At 43.1% G+C, this 16,312-nt stretch overlaps 2 protein-coding genes, 1 long non-coding RNA gene and 1 other non-coding gene across 5 annotated transcripts in view; 2 read left to right on the plus strand and 2 right to left on the minus strand.

The window, feature by feature from the left end:
• The first annotated feature begins 957 nt into the window (after window positions 1-957).
• LOC148867454 (U1 spliceosomal RNA) lies at window positions 958-1,117 on the plus strand. Its single transcript, XR_016111420.1, has one exon. It is a non-coding gene; the product is annotated as a U1 spliceosomal RNA (small nuclear RNA).
• A 5,515-nt stretch (window positions 1,118-6,632) lies between these two features.
• LOC148867455 (uncharacterized) lies at window positions 6,633-7,572 on the minus strand. Its single transcript, XR_016109249.1, has 2 exons — window positions 7,432-7,572; window positions 6,633-7,327 (listed from the first exon to the last, which is right to left on the minus strand). It is a non-coding gene; the product is annotated as an uncharacterized LOC148867455 (long non-coding RNA).
• Window positions 6,967-8,296, plus strand: LOC148867456 (Photosystem II reaction center PsbP family protein). Of its 2 annotated transcripts, none has more exons than XM_088975292.1 (3): window positions 6,967-7,353; window positions 7,457-7,673; window positions 7,768-8,296. In XM_088975292.1, the coding sequence occupies exons 1-3, from the start codon at window positions 7,008-7,010 to the stop codon at window positions 8,087-8,089; spliced, it is 885 nt and encodes a 294-aa protein (XP_088831418.1). In that variant the 5' UTR covers window positions 6,967-7,007; the 3' UTR covers window positions 8,090-8,296. The 2 variants fall into 2 exon arrangements, with proteins under 2 accessions (XP_088831418.1, XP_088831419.1); XM_088975293.1 differs by having other exon boundaries at window positions 7,008-7,353; window positions 7,460-7,673.
• A 3,529-nt stretch (window positions 8,297-11,825) lies between these two features.
• The window catches only part of LOC148867457 (homeobox protein LUMINIDEPENDENS-like), a 40,190-nt gene continuing 35,703 nt past the window's right edge, over window positions 11,826-16,312 (minus strand). Inside the window, exons 12-13 of the mRNA XM_088980424.1 lie at window positions 13,939-14,459; window positions 11,826-13,283 (exon numbers count right to left, since the gene is read on the minus strand). Coding sequence (XP_088836550.1) covers window positions 12,318-13,283; window positions 13,939-14,459 — 1,487 coding nt within the window. The 3' untranslated portion in view covers window positions 11,826-12,317. The remainder of the gene's footprint in view (window positions 13,284-13,938; window positions 14,460-16,312) is intronic.

Here is a 16,312-nt window from a genome sequence, read left to right on the forward strand (position 1 = left end):
AGATCTTCAATTCGTTGACTTAAGCATCAGAGTGCTCACTCCAAATAAAGTAGCCCAGATACTCTAATACTGTCTTTTTGCAAGTCAACTCAACGAACTCACTAGCTTGGCATCCGAATTGTCCTCCAACAAGAAACTGCCAGATCACACATCATCAGATTCCAATTCCGAATGTAAACTAAATAGACCCTAAAACTCTGCGGCCATGTTAATCTTGGATTCACACAACCCCTAATCCAAAGCTTTTTCTCCCTTGGAGACTTGCAGTGGAGGCAAATTCATAATTCTGCCAATTCACAACACCGCTCATGTGATCCAAGTACTTTGTAGACCGTAGTGTAGAATTCATAACACTGCTCATGGACTTCTATTGGGCACCAAGCCACCACTGACTAGAATTTTAAAAATTAAAACCCTCGCGAATCGCGACTCACTGGACTGACAAATTACAGTATGTTCATCAGTATTGCTACCAAGGTTTTTAAAAACCGGACCGGACAGGGAACCGTTTTTGATCGGATTCCCGGGTCGAATGGTTCAACTGTCCGATTCGAATAGACAGTCCACTCTGATAGAAAAAATTAAAATTTTGAAAACCCAAAAACACCAAAACCTATTCTCGGGTCAAATAGTTTGACAGTCCAACTGCTTAGGTCAGCAGTTCGCTGCCTAAATCAATGGTTTTTTAACTAAAAAACAGTTTTAGGGTTAAACGGAACCAGTCAGGTGATTGATTCTGGTTTTTCCAATTCGACCGTCCAGTCTAATCCCATTCTGACACAACGGTAGAAGTTGTTACGCCAAAAGATGTTAGAGAGAAGACAACTCTATCCTCGATCCAAATCCACGTATGTTGAATAAATAAAATATGGTTTGCTTTCAATTCCCACGTCGGTAGGAAGTGAGTTAAGAGAAAGCAAGGGGTGAATATAAATAAGAGGCGAGAGGGGTGGTGAGATACTTACCTGGACGGGGTCAATGGCTGATCAAGAAAGCTTATGGCTTAGGTTAGCGACCTTCATTGCACTTGGGAGGGGTGCTCACTTAACATCTCCCCAACTGGAGAGCGTACGTCATAATTTGTGGTAGTGGAGGGTAGGCATTCGCGCGGCCCCTACCCAAATTTATTTCGAAACTTTTTTAGTTTACCGACCTCTATTCATTTTCCAGGCTTTCTGCGTGGATTTCCAGAATAATGGCATTAGAGAAGGGTTTAAGGCGCCCAGTGGTGATGGTAATCTGATTTGGCTTTCCGCTTTCCTTCACTAAGCAAACCTACAAGCCTTTCTCACCAAATAACGAAAATACTAGATCCGAAACGACCTGATCAAATGAAACACAAAAACAAGCCAAGACAAATGGTTAGGAATTACAGCTTAAGCAAATCAAAAACCCATGGCTACTGCTCACAGCTAAGCGTGTAAATGGATTGAAATTTCCGATTCGAAATTTTGATATTCGAATTTGATTCAATATTCAATGGATATTCAAAAATAAAAAATCAACGTTTAAATTCGAATTCAATTAAATATGCAAATATTCGATTTGATTCCAATTGGATTGATTAATTATTGTAGGTAATTAATAAATATATAAATTATTTATATAATTTAAATATTTTATATATTACACATATAAGAATTAAGTAATAAGTTAAATCCAGATATTTATTGAATGAAAGCAAGTCATATTTGAATTCAACCGATTATAATATTGAATTATTTGAATTAGATTTGGTTATATCCAATCTCAAATTCAAAATTGGATTTTCAAATACCATTGACACCTATATTCATACTCACCGACTAGAAAATTAATCTACCTTCCTTCTAACAAAGCAACTTGTGATTCCTACACATAACCAGTATCACATAAGTACATGTTAAAATGAAGCTATAGACTCATTTGAACTCCCAGAATTCTTCAATCCGGTGAAGTGCAATTTCAATTTCAAAACTCTATTGAATCTTTTCCAGCCTTAGGAGTAGAGTTTTGTTCAGTTTGGCCCGATTTAAAAGCTCAATTAAATTTGTAATCTTCAAAAATCAATTATTATTTGGTTAAAGGTCAATTTAGATCAAATTAAATTTAACTTTCTATGAGTTGAATTGGAATAGCTTGTGAAAAACTTGGTTTGTATTCACTAAGAATGCAAACGGATTGGATTAGATTCAAATCTGGGTATATCCGAATCTGACCCGACACTATTAATAGCAGATTCGATTGGATCGAATCTGATAAACATGAAATCTGAATTCGAATTCGATGAGGAAGTCAGATTTTTGGATCTGATCTGATTCGATTTGATTTTTAAAAATTAATAAATTATTAAAAGAAAATTAAAATGTAACAATTTAAATCAAGAAAAACAAAAAACTACAAATATCTTTTCAACTATTTTCATCATATATATACATATTTTTAGGGTAAATTACAAAAACCTCCTATACTATGGGGTCTGTGACAAAGACCCCCTATGCTTCTTTTGCAACAAACACCCCTTGTACTTTGGCCGTTAGACAAAGACCCTTTCTTTAGCGTTTCAGTTGACTTCAAAAAAGATTCTCATTTGACTGTTTAAAGTTTTCTAAATTCTTAAATTACTCTTTCTTTATTTATTAGAAAGGTGAGAGGAAATAACCCATATACTTGTAAAAACCCGATAACAATGTTGATTGCTAGATCTTGAACAATGGTTTGAGCGAGAGAGAGAGAGAATCTGGGAGAGCAAGTCAAATCAGAATACCTTTTTATAGAAAGATATATATTAGGTTGTGTTTGGAAATGGTGCAAATATGTGTGAATGCAAATATGTAGTGTAAAATGGTTCATATAAATTATAAAATTCGGTTAGTTTTGCATTGACAAATTTACTTTCTTACCAAATAGACTTTTATGATGCAAACACGAATTCCAATAAAACATATTTTTTTTTTTTTTATCAAAAGCCCACTTGAATGCAAATTTAATTCTTTTTTGTTGATTTACATGTTATTATCAATATAAATATGCATTGATTTGTCATTTGTGAATGCAAAAATGTAATATTGTCAAAAAACAGTCAAAAATGAAGCAGAGTGCAAATTTATCCTAAACCGGGATTTATACTCCATTTGCACCAAAGATAGGACAGACACTAAACCACTTTCTTTAACTGACGGGCTCCAACCATTTTTCTCCACTGATGACCATTTGCGTCTGCACCAAAGGTTAGTGAGATAGTCCAGTTAGAGGACTCCCACAGAAGTATTTAGAAAGGAAAACGAAATAAAAAGCATCTTCAAATGATAATGGAGCAATCGTCATTCCTCTTTCTTAACCTTCTGGGTGGTGAACATACGAAATACACATTCCATATGTATTTTGTGTATAACCTTCAACTTTATTCAAGTATCAAACACTGTCACTGAACACTTATTGATCTCCATGATTTATATGCAAAAGCTTCACTTGGGCGACAGTGGGTTGAGTGCCATGACAGCTCGACCTCAACTCAGTTTAATGTAAGTGATATATCCAAGTATAAGCAAGTTCTGATGTATTAATTCCATTCAGGAAGATGCCAACGCCGCTACCAAAGCTACACCGGTAGAAGACTGAGAGATCCGAACCTGAGCGGAGGGCAACTGTTTGGTGCTTCTGAGGTCCCGCTATGTTTTTGAACATCATATCCCGAACAATGAGCCCATTGTCGGTGATTCCTGAAGATGAAAGAAACTTTAAGCCATTGCCTCTGTGTTTTTAACTTTAACCTGTTTACTCAAGCTGTATACTGCAGATGGAAGAAATTTCTTTAGGCAAAATCGTTTTCAAAACTTGGAGCACAGCTCAAGTAGTCCAAGAAGCTTCAATGGGGGGACCCAGAATCAAACAGAGGAATGGAGAGATCCTACTCTGCTCCTGCGTCGATTTCAGAGTTAAGGATCTCCTAATTAATAAATTTCTTATTAACGGTGAATACAGTGACGGAATTGTGCTCTGTAAGATCGAACGGATATTAAAGGTTTAATTTGATCGGACTTTTTAAGAATTATTGGATTTGGATTGATAATTTAAGAAAGGGTAAATTACAAAGACCCCCCTGTACTATGGGATCTGTGACAAAGACCCTCCTGTATTTTGTTTTGCGAAAAAGACCCCCTCCCGTACTATGACCATGAGACAAAGATCCCCCTTGACCGTTAAGTCAGATGACAGAATGTGTTAAATTACTAAAATATCCCACTAAACTTTTTCTATTTTTTTTTTGCCCTTTTCTCTTAAAACCTATTTAACCTATTATTTTCCCTTTTTTCTCTTATTTTGCTCTCTCTCATTGTTCTCTCTCATTCTTTCTCTCTCCCAACTCTCCGAAATGAAAGGACCGAGAAAGCCTCTCGCCAGACCTGTTAGACCTAGAAACTCTCTCGCCAGACCTAGAAAGTCACCTGTTAGACCCAACTCTCCCAACTCTCATTTTTCTCTTCTTCTCTTCTGATTTTCTTGTTGTAAGAGATTTGATTTTGGTCCTAAGTTTGAAATATGTAGGTTTTAAATTCTCTGCCCTGCCACATAATTATCGAGCAAAAGAAAATGGGGGAAGAAGGAAAAGGTGGAGGAGAGTGGCAAGAGCGAAAGAACATGACGAAGATGAAATTACTCATCCCTCTCAACATGAATGCTTTGCTTAGTGTGATTAAGCCTACACTTGAACATTCCAAGGGGAGTCTTTGTAATTTACCCCCCAAAAAAAAAGTAAAACCAAGCTGGGCATTATATAGACTTACAAACAGAAACTATTGAGCATGCTAGAAGAATGGAAGTTCGATTGAAGATCATTTACTTTAGAAGCACTCACCGCTTTTAATCAATACATCTCCAAAACTATTTAAAATTTGTAGAAAAGAAAAGATCGACAACAATAACTTGAAAACGCAAAATCACAACAACAATCAGAATTAAGTCCACAAAGCAAAATCAATAATACGAAACAAAAAAAAAAAAGAAAGATTTTGTACCCTGTAAGGAGATTGTCGACATAGCTGATAAGCATCTTGAGCTTGCTCCCTCCCTTAGAGCAAGGCCAGCATGCATCTCAATGGTCATGGCATCGGCCACCTGTCTGAGCCGCCCAACCGGCGTCGCACACTTCTCTTCAAATTCCTTCATTATGGCCATCACCCGGGCCCAACGACCTGAGCATCGCATCCAATGGCGCACGATAAACATTGGCTCTGTGCATACAGTCACAACACAAATCACCGTAGCTCCAACCGCCACCTTCCCCTTCCCCATTAGATAAAAAGAAAATCTCAATATTATCATTTTCAATTCCACCAAGAGAAAGAAAAATGCATCTCCATCAACGACAGATCTGAGATCATTGTCTTTGGGGTTCCTTTTCCTCAGTGTGTGAAAACTTCTAAGAGCCAGTGTTGTTTCCTCCACTCCAGCCATGGCTACCGGCGGCTAGCTCCATCTGAGAAGGCTTCGGCCTTAGCCATTTGCTGAAAGAAGAGTTTAGCATCGAGGCGCGAGCTTCCTCAACTGACCCGTTGCTCTTCGAGTGGTCGGCCATTCACTCTCTCTCTCTCTCTCTCTCTCTCTCTCTCTCTCTCTCTCTCTCTCTCTCTCTCTCTCTTCATATAAAAATCGAAGAAAACCTTGTCAAACGCCTCTATTCCTTCACAGTTCACACACTCTTTGGCTGGCCATAAGATCCCTTCCAATGGCTACGACCTTTCGATTTCGTGCTTCTCTTCTTGTCTCCCTCATCCTCATTACCACCCTATCTCAGTGCCCCTCGTTTGCATCGCCATCGCCTTCAAACCCCAATTTCTAATCAAAGGCCAACAACAGTGGCTCTGACACAACCAAGTATTGGTGCGCAGCGAAGAACAACGCCGAAGATTCAACTTTGCAGACGGCGTTGGATTGGACTTGCAGAGCGAGAGGCGCTGATTGCAGGGCTCTATAGCAAGGCGGTCCCTGTTACAATCCCGGGATATCCCGTCTATGGCCTCCTATGCCTTCAACGATTACGCCCTCAAGAACGGCTTGTCCAACACTACCTGCAATTTCGGCAATAGTGTTGCCATCGTCACACTCGCATAGCAATATCTTTGCAAATGATGCATTTTTCGCGTTCCAACAAGAAACCATCCTCGGCATTCATTGCTTCGGAGGTGGAGCAAAGAGAGTTCTAGAGATAATTATGAATCTGCCCAGGAAAGGAGCTCAAGGTCACTCTCGGGATCATCTTCATCTACAGGACGACGAACATATTAAACGTGATGATTGTCAAGCTACTTTGGAAAGGAAGATAGGGTCGTAGTTGGAGTAGGCAACGCTGTACAATTAATAAGGGTAGTATGGGGATTAAAAAATATTATAGCAACGGAAAATGAACGAAAGAGGGTCTTTGTCTCACAGTCATTGTACGGGGTCTTTGTCACAAAACAAAGTACTGGGGTACACCATATTATAGGGGGTCTTTGTAATTTACCCTTTAAGAAAAACACGATTTTATGAAAAAAGGGTAATGATAAGAAAATAAAGAAAGTCTGGTGGGTATTTTAATAATTTAACCCATATGATTTAACAGCTAAGGGGTCTTTATAATTTACCCTATTTTTTATAAAAAAAATAAATAATGGATCAGATAAAAAATGATTCGAATTCAATCCAATTTCTAATCAATCCTATTATCGGATCCGATCCAAAGAACTAAGGTGGGACTATCCGAATTCATGATCCGATCCATGAAGATTGTTCCCAATTAACATCTCCAAGCTTGAGATCATGAGGCATCACCTGGCCGCAAGTAGCTCTAAGATTTGGGCCTCTAATAATTTAACGGCTGTTAAACGACAGAAGCACTCGTCACAGCCACGTGTTAGAATCATACGGAGAGAGGAGGACGAAGGGAGGGTGTGTGATCGGTCAATGAGCATCAAATTCAAATGGATAACACCCTCAGTCTTCATTGGATCCACAAGGAAAGAACAAAGATCTTAGATCAGTGAACGATGGCCCTCCAACACTGCTTCTACCCCGGCAAAGCAATCTGCCGCCTCCAACGAATCTATCTGGCACAGGATTCCGGCGGCCAGAAGGACAACCCGCAGCCGCAGGTGGTGGCACCCTCTTTAGGGAGACCGCCAGCGGAGGAATTTGCCCCTTTAGCCTCGGTCTTCCGTCGGCGGCTCCTCATCGGTGTCAGTTCCGCTTCTCTCGTCGCCATTGGCGCCAATTTTGCAGGCGTCACAAGTTTCCTTCTCGGATTGTCGCCGGAAACTGGTAGGAATCTGAAGCTGGACGTTCTTTATCCGGTGGGTGGTTACAGTCGCTGCGTTGAAACGAGTGAAGGCTTTGGTAAGTCCAGTAATCCACCACCAAACAGGGGAGGAGAGCGCCATGGCATGAGCTTATTATAACTTCATATATACTTACTCTCTTTAGTCTCTTTCCTTTCCAGTAGAATTCATTTATCCAGCCAATTGGGTGGGAGACCAGACACTGTTGTACAGAGCAGTGGGGAAGGCAGAGGCAGAGAGATCACTAGACCCACCTCCCTTGAACAAAGATCGCCGTCGCCGGAATTTTAGTGAACCGGTGGTGGCATTTGGGCCTCCGGGCTCCAACGGGGAGCTCAACGTCAGCGTCATCGTATCTCCGGTCCCTCTTGACTTCTCGTCAGTAATTTTTGGATGCTTTCATTCGTGTTTCTGAAACACAGACTATACTGTTTGTTTCTGTTCCTGATTTAGTTGTTGTTGGTGATGGTAGAATTGAAGCTTTCGGAGGGCCGAAAGAAGTAGGAGAGGCTGTGATAAGGACAATTGCTGCAGGAGCAGGATCGGGACGAAGGCCCGATGTGAGAGCAACGCTCATAGAATCCACGGTGAGAAAGGATCCAAACGTCGAAGTAAACTACTACAAGTTGGAGTTCAGAGTCGAGAGCCCCTCGTTTCGGCGTCACAACGTCGCCATCTGTTGTGCTCGTGGTGGCCGGTTATTCACTCTAAATGCACAGGCGCCGGAATCAGCTTGGCCGGAGGTGAACCAAGATTTCTACAGGATTGCTGATTCTTTCACCCTCACTGCCTAAACATATGAGAGATAGAGAGAGAGAGAGAGAGAGATTCTCGTGAGTGAACATGTCGGCGAGGTTTGGTTGAACCGTCAGAAGGTGCCTCAGATTTGCTGGGAACACATCTGTATAAGGGGTTATGAAACCAGTCACGAGTGAACGCGTGTGTAACGGATTTTATAACTAATCACAATTGAACACGTTAGTGTTTCGGAGATTTGCTGCGAACGGATCTGTAATGGATTATGTAACCCATGCTTTTTCTGTATTTTTTTTTCAAGCGCAGATACAAATATGCACAATTTAGGTGGCACCGGTTTTCAAACAGGTTGTTTGGTATCGATGGTGTTTATAAACATTTTGTACAATTTTTTTACACCTCATTGCCATTGTGTGACGGTCTGACTCATGCTTAGCCTTAACTATGCTTGGCAGGTTTACGTTAGGGATATGCTCGTCATTTTTGCCTGTAAGATTTTTGAGAGAACTGATGTCATCTTCAGGCAGACACCAGAAGCTTAACGTACTCTTTGAGGAGGGGTGGTCGACCTCATTGGGTGCCTAACCTTGGCACTCCTAGACCTTCATCCCCTTGCGGGGCAGCCCTGGTTAATGGCTAGCATGTCTACTAGGGTTCCTCATGGGCGCACACTTGCTCATGGGGACAGTGTTGGACCGGCACTGCGCTGCCGATACTCAAGGGAGGCTTGGCATGTGGGCTTGGCTCAAGCACGTCCCTTCACCACTCTAGTCCTTTGCCCAAGCTGAGTGAGCTACCCCGTTGCCCTTGGCGCACGGGTGTGTTTCGGCCCAAGCGGCTGCCTATCATCATGGCACACAGGTGTCTGTCATCATCGGCATACAGGAGACCCATCACATCGGTGCCAAGTCACCTCATCGGCGCATGGTCGCCTTGCATTATGGTTGTCCCCCTTTAGCATGTAAGCAGCGCCTCCCATGGACCGGTCTGAGCCAGGAGAGTGCCCCGACCATTGGACTTGAGGTCATGGTCCAATGCTACTGACTTTGGTGGAGCCATCCCATCGGGCAACTCCTAGCCTCTATGTGTTATAAAGGCTTGTTCTAGCCTGCCTTGGCCAGGACGCCGCACGGGTTCTTACGTTGTAGAACTACCCCCGTGACAATTGGTATCAGAGCAAGTTGGCCAATTGCAACCGCAGTTGGTTTTTAGCAGATTAACCCAGAGGCAGTTGAAGCGGTCATTTCGACAAGCAGCATTTTGTGGGGTGCGGTCCCTAGGCACTTCCACCCAGGATCGAGCATAGTTCAAATCAGGCCTAGAAAGAGGCCATTTCAGTGTTCGTGTCCCCATTCCAATGACACTAAAACAGCTTCCCTTGCGGAGGCAGACGCATTGGTTGTTGTCCTCATGCGGGGGTAGACGCGTGAACCTTGATAGGGATGTGGGTACACTGTTTGAGTAGATTGCTTATCTGGCCTAGCAAGAGGCCATTCATTGGTCGTGTTCCCATTCCAATGACCCTAAAACAGCTTCCCTTGCGGGTGCAGACGCATTGGTTGTTGTCCTCATGCGGGGGCAGACGCGTGGGCCTTGTTAGGAATGTGGTTACCCTGGCCGTTGGAGCATGGCGGCCCTACACTGGCAAAGTATCAGGTGGACATGCTCAGTTTTCAGGTTGAACACTTGCAGCAACAGAAGCTCATCACAAGGCGAGTGCAAGTTCGACAACTCATGGGTAAAAGTTGCCACACTCGCACAGATTGCGGTCAGGTCTCCTTGAGGCAGCAGTAGTGGGTCCCCTCGGAGTGAAGATGTAGCCCGAGTCGGCGAGGCGAAGCGTAGTTTCGAGGGCCAAGAGAGCATAAGCCATGGCTAGGTTTGAGTAACCCTCACAGGGCGAGGTGAAATCTGCAGGCCAGCATGGTGAAAGGGTACCCAGGTTATCGCCAACATGAGGAGTAGACTTATCAGCGTGTTCGATAGCATCACTGAAAAGCTACCAAGAAGACGGTTGAGCCTTGAGGTAAGATGATACATGGGGCAGACCTCCGCGAAGCACCACACACATTTCTTCGAGGGCCCTTCTTTCACAATTCAACGGCATAGCCGTTGCGCGGTTTGAGTAACCTCAACATTGGAAGGGTGAAGTCCAGGCAGGCCGGCATGGTGAAATGGTTCCGTCCCCATAAATGGACACCAACATAGGCAAGACCCAGGTTGACCAGGTGAGCCCAGGAACTGGTGGAGAAGTGGATGGCGCGGGACACAGACGCGCATTCACGTGAAGACCATTGTCGAGGTCGGCAATGGATTGAGTGGGGGAGCCTGTGACGGTCTGACACAGGTTTAGCCTTGCCACGGTCTGACACAGGCTTAGCCTTGCCTACGCTTGGCAGGCTTACGTTAGGGACATGCCCGTCATTTTCGCCTGTAAGATTTTTGGGAGAACTGATGTCATCTTCAGGCAGACCACTAGAAGCTTAACGTACTCTTTGAGGAGGGGTGGTCGACCTCATTGGGTGCCTAACCTTGGCACTCCTAGACCTTCATCCCCTTGCGGGGCGGCCCTGGTCAACGGGTAGCATGGCTACCAAGGTTCCTCATGGGCGCACACTTGCTCATGGGGACAGTGTTGGACTGGCACTGCGCTGCCGATACTCAAGGGAGGCTTGGCATGCGGGCTTGGCTCAAGCACGTCCCTTCGCCACGCCAGTCCTTTGCCCAAGCTGAGTGAGCTACCCCGTTGCCCTTGGCGAACGGGTGTGTTTCGGTCCAAGCGGTTGCCTATCATCATGGCACACAGGTGCCTATCATCATCGGCATACAGGAGACTCATCACATCGGTGCCAAGTCACCTCATCGGCGCATAGTCGCCTTGCATTATGGTTGTCCCCCTTTAGCATGTAAGCGGCGCCTCCCATGGACCGGTCTGAGCCAGGAGAGTGCCCCGGCCATTGGACTTGAGGTCATGATCCAGTGCTACTGACTTTGGTGGAGCCATCCCATCGGGCAACTCCTAGCCTCTATGCGTTATAAAGGCTTGTTCTGACCTACCTTGGCCAGAACGCCGCATGGGTTCTTCCGCTGTAGAACTACCCCCGTGACAATTGGGCACCACTAGACGCCATTGCACCATATAAGCCAAACAGTGAAAACCGGTTTTGAAAATAAAAAACATCAAAATTGATGTTTTTTTAATAAACAGTTTACATGATTTTCAAGAGGGCTCAACCAAATACCTTTTTTGGCATTTTTTTGTTAAACGCATCTTCAATGCTGAGCTGGCACTGTATCTTCCAAAAGCTACATCGATACCAAACACCATCTAAATAATTTCAAGGCGTTGTGCTTTTAGAAACCAGGGAAATTGGGTGGTTCATGAATTTGTTTCTCTTTGGATCAGTTTGTTTGCAGTACAATTTTCATTTGCACTGGTCCAAATGTATAGGAATTGCAGTTCTGGGCCTTCAATCCTCTTTCTAAGGACTCCAGAATGTTATGTGTGGCTAGAATGTTATGTGGGGTTGTGTAGGCAAAATTGTCATGGATAGGAAATCCGGACTCCTTGGCAAAACCTATATAGCTGGGCTTTCTGGGCCTTCAATCCTCTTCCTGGACTATAGCTGGGCATGCTTGTATGTTTTTTTGGTATAACCCTATAAAGGTAGTTTTGTGAATTAGATATGACAAATTACCTCTGAATTATGCCCAGCAAATATGCAGTGAAAATTAGCTCAAAACCCAGTTTTCTGCATACTTGAGCCAGGTCTATAAAGAATTATTCATAAATTTTCCAAGTAGAATCTATAAAATGCGCTTTCCAATCAGACCCATGTCCAATAACTCAGTATCTTTACAGTTCAATCAGTGACTTTGGCAACCATCGCCACTCACATTTACTAAAGGCGACCAGCCGAAGAAATCAAATAAGTCATCTTACAGGATAAAATGAGAGAGATCTTTCGGGCTTTCAACTTTTGAAACGAAATGGTACCACCGGAAAGCTCTGCAAATTCTTTTCATTAAAAAATTATGAAGGGAGACTCAGGCCGCCGATGATCTCTTGGGTGCGATTCACGTCTTTCCATTAAAAAATCACGAAAGGAGAATCTAAAGAGAAACTGACCCCGGTTTTGTTAGATGCTTTGTTGTTTCTCATCAGCTCTCTGTAACATCATTGCCTAACGACCGAATCTATTCACAGCTCTACACTACAATTAAATGATCCTTCCTATTAGCAAGGTTGTCGGCATAGTCGGTGACTCAGTGCCTACGATCACGCCACCTTCCATGCCTACTACGGTCCCGGTGTCCAGAGTACCGGTGTCTTGACCAGTCAGGTGGTCTACTAGAATTGCGACCATAATCCCTTCTGGGCTCAGAAAAATTCCGTCCGAACAGGTACTCTTGGGATCTCACTGGACTCCTCTCCGGGCTCCACATTTCAAGTTCCGGCTCACCGGCAATTTCGTTTGTCTCCCAGCGTGGACCAGGAGGCATCAAGGGAGGCTGCGCGGCAAACGCATTATAATTGCTTTGGTTAGCGTGAACAAAGGGGATTGATACAGAACCCTGCCCACCCATTCTGGAGTCAGAGACGGAGGCCTGTTTTCCAGAGCTAACAGCTTTCTGTGGCATAGATGGGTGGTGGTGGTGGTATGGAGGCGAGATGATCGAAGGCTCTGGTAGCAGTGGTGGCTGCGGCCTTGCCGGGGTTGGCAACAAAGGTGGCAACCGGGGAATCGCAACGGCTGGCCTCTCCTTTGGTGGGTTCGTGACGATTGATATGGTTGGGGGCTTGGGATTGTGCAGTTGACCAAAATTTGATGTTTCTGGGCGCAGCGGTGGAGGGACCGATGCATGCAAGTTATGTGGAGGGAAGTGGTTCTGTTGTAACAGGGGAGTGGACGATAGATGTTGGTCTATGGAGGGATTCACTGAGGGCAGTTGCTTCTCAGGCAACGCAGCAGCGAAGACTTGATGGGATGTTTGTAGCTGCAATGCTGGTGGAGGCTGTTGGGCCAAGGGACTGAGGACGGTTGGCATTTGTGGTGATGTGATGGTGGAAGTAGTTGGAAATTGAGGCCTCACAGTCACAGACACGGCAACAGGAAGCTTCTCCGGTGAAAGGACGGTTGCAGGAATTGCTGGGAAACCAGTTCCACTTCTGTTGGCCGCTGGAGCTGGCTGCTGTAACAAATCCTTGGAGGGTTCTGGTCTCCATCGGTTCTGCAAAAAAAACAAGAGCAACCTTCTGTTAGGCCCACGCCAAAATAAGCAGAGGGCTTAAGAAAACTACAAAATAAGCATCCAAGGTTTTGGTGGTCGGATGACAGCTTCATACAGTCAGAGTCACTACTGAACTGCAGAAAGGGAGGAGATTAGCATATCCATACTTGGATTTGGATCCAATTGGCGTCAGAAACCATGGGCGTCATGCATATAATGGTTTCTTTTATTCATTCATAGTCATCTGAGATACATATTCTCTATCCGAGAAAGGATATTACGAGTAACGAGTTGAAGATTCATGGTTTAACTGTAGCACAGGTGGTGGTACAGTCGTAATGGTACCCAGGAGAGAACCCAATGAATGGTAGACCATTGATTGTCGCCGGAGCATTAAATCGGATAAAATCCCAGTGCTTACACTGTAATGTAGCGAGATTCAACCACTCAGAGTGAGTCTCACCAAAGGTCAAAATGAAACAGATAAAGAAGTTTCTTTCTGGAATAATTGTCATTCTTGATCATGGATACCATCCCTTTCAAGTAGCAGAATGTGCTGCAAGTAAAATCTTCTTGGGGCCCATTCAAGTATGTATAGACTCTGAAGCATACAGATACAAGACAATAATATGGTAGGAAGAATTAAGTCACACACCATTATGGGGTCCGACGGAGGAGTTGGGGAAGGAAGAGATGTGACTTCTGCCTTTGGTTCAACGTTTCCACCAGAGACGTTTAAGCCCATCCCATTAGCCTTGATCATATCAAGCAGCCTCACTGTTTCCTCACTCGTTAAATTGCCAGCTTGACCAGATGTCAAGGCAAAAACCAGCTCCGGGTTCTTGAGAAGCACAGCAAGCAACTCAAGGTCCGGTTCTGGAGCACTCCCGTTACAAAGTCCGACTGGTGTGACAGCAGATTTATCTTCAATAATTTCACGAGGCGTAGGCAATGATTCTGCACCATCAGCTTCTGGCTGCTGTTCAATTGGGATTTCTGGGGTCAATGTATCATCGTAGTCCATCTCTTGGTCCCATGGTTCCTTGGGATCAGATGGGACTTCTTGAATGTCGTGGGATAAAGTTTCCTTCTCTCGTCGCAACCTCTCTGTCTGAACTTCAACTTCTTTGCTCCTTCCCCCTGTGCCGACTCTCCACAGACTGTTGATCCTCACCTCTGCAGAAAGAAAATAATGGCAGAAAAGGCTGAATTCCTTGAAGAAATGGTTTCAAAGCTTTCACTTGAGATAAAACATCCAGCGGATTGGGATAAAATAGGAGGAATAAATCCAAATCACCAACAAAGCAAAAATATGCATCTCCAACTAACCGATTTATTCAAACTCCATGGGGTTACGAACAGAAACACCAACTAAGAATAAGCAAAAAGAAAACAATTAATGGCCCCAGCATTTGTTGTTAGTGGAATATCTTGCAAAAGCATTGCCAATCTTAATATCTAATTTGAGACCATGGCCATTAATGTCACAAGCAATTAAATTTGAATCAATAGACACTACAGTGGTAGTTAAAGTCAGGATGCATCAGCAAAGAGAGAGCACATCTTCCTACAGATCTAACTTCTCAAATAAGAACTTTAGCTTGACAAAGCTAAGCAGTAAGTTTCATCGGTGTCAACCCCTTCATTAACGTCACTCACCCTCAGAATCCAGTCTACCTCATACGGTATGCCCAAACAGGCAGGCACAAAACGGTTATAATAATTTTTTGTGTAAATTGCTGACACCTCCGCTGAAGTTATTGACGGTGAAACCTCTCCTGAAGTTCAGTAATTAAAATCACCTCTCCTGGACTTTTTGACACTTGTAAGTAGGCCTCCTATTCTTAAAATGGGATAAAAATGACAAAAACAGCCACGCAATTATTATTGAAGCTGGTTTCTATAAAGAAATAAAATAAAATAAAATACAAACTTTATGAACAGAAAAAAAAAGAATTTAAGGTTGCAGTCTTACGTTAGACAATTGAAATGGCAGGCGAATTTAAATAATAAATCAATTTCAAAAAAAATATTGGAAGGGTTTGGGATAGAGACTGATATGAAGAAAAAATTTGGAAAATAAACATTTTGGACAAAAGTAATTGTACGAGTATTTTGGTCATTTTTGTGCTCTTGTTTGAAAATTCTAACAAAGGGTTCCACTTTGTCAAAAAGTTCAGAAGAATTGATTGCAATTATTAAACTTCAGAGAAGGTTTTAGCCATGGTCAGAAACTTTAGGGGGGATTTCAGCAATTTACCCTAATATTTTTTGCCAGCAAGTAGTTCTATTAGATATCTAATATGATTTCCTATCTCTAAAAGATATTCCCTTCAGAAAACATATTTGCAGATAGAGAGTTGTTCAATTTTGATGTTATCATAAACAAGCATAGTGCCATGGCGAACATCACAACAGTCAGACCCTGAATTCATCCCTTGAACCACCTGTTATTCTGCATCCCATAATATAGGGGACCTGGGATCCATTCAATCGATTTATTCTATCCCTTGAACCACCTGTTATTCTGCATCCCATAATACAGGGGACCTGGGATCCATTCAATTGATTTATTCTATCTTGTGGGCCACTTTCTTATTTAATATATCTCATCTTGTAGAGGATCTGGGATCTACAATCAATTGCCACCATCTAGAGATCTCTTCCATGCAACCTAATTAATCACACCGGTAGACATATCTTTCAATAATTACATATAAACTGGATTAGATGATGCTAACATATTCACCCATCCTGTTTAACTGGTAGTCAAAACATATATGAAGCAACCACGGTTATAATTTTGATTATTGCCACGTGTATGACAGAGGTAGCCCATACGGTCAGGCAGCTTTTATACCCATTAAGAGAGAATGGTATTCTTTCCGGTTCTTTCTTTCTAAAATGCAGAAATTTCCCATCCATTGAGAAAATGAAATATGCTATGTTTGTGATTGATATATGCGAATTGTATTCCTCTTCCCTTTTAGTACTTGGCAAGTCCGTCCATCTTAGGCCAAGTTTGGGAG

Source organism: Nelumbo lutea, chromosome 3, assembly GCF_056320005.1.
Source record: "Nelumbo lutea isolate HS-2025 chromosome 3, American lotus-T2T, whole genome shotgun sequence".
Taxonomy (NCBI): Eukaryota; Viridiplantae; Streptophyta; class Magnoliopsida; order Proteales; family Nelumbonaceae; genus Nelumbo; species Nelumbo lutea.

Bases quoted from the DNA above. Each gene is read 5' to 3' on its own strand.
- LOC148867456 (XM_088975292.1), top strand. From the start codon at position 7,008: ATGGCCCTCCAACACTGCTTCTACCCCGGCAAAGCAATCTGCCGCCTC. The intron at 7,354-7,456 runs GTAAGTCCAGTA...TTTCCTTTCCAG, and splicing joins TGAAACGAGTGAAGGCTTTG to TAGAATTCATTTATCCAGCC. The intron at 7,674-7,767 runs GTCAGTAATTTT...TGGTGATGGTAG, and splicing joins CCGGTCCCTCTTGACTTCTC to AATTGAAGCTTTCGGAGGGC.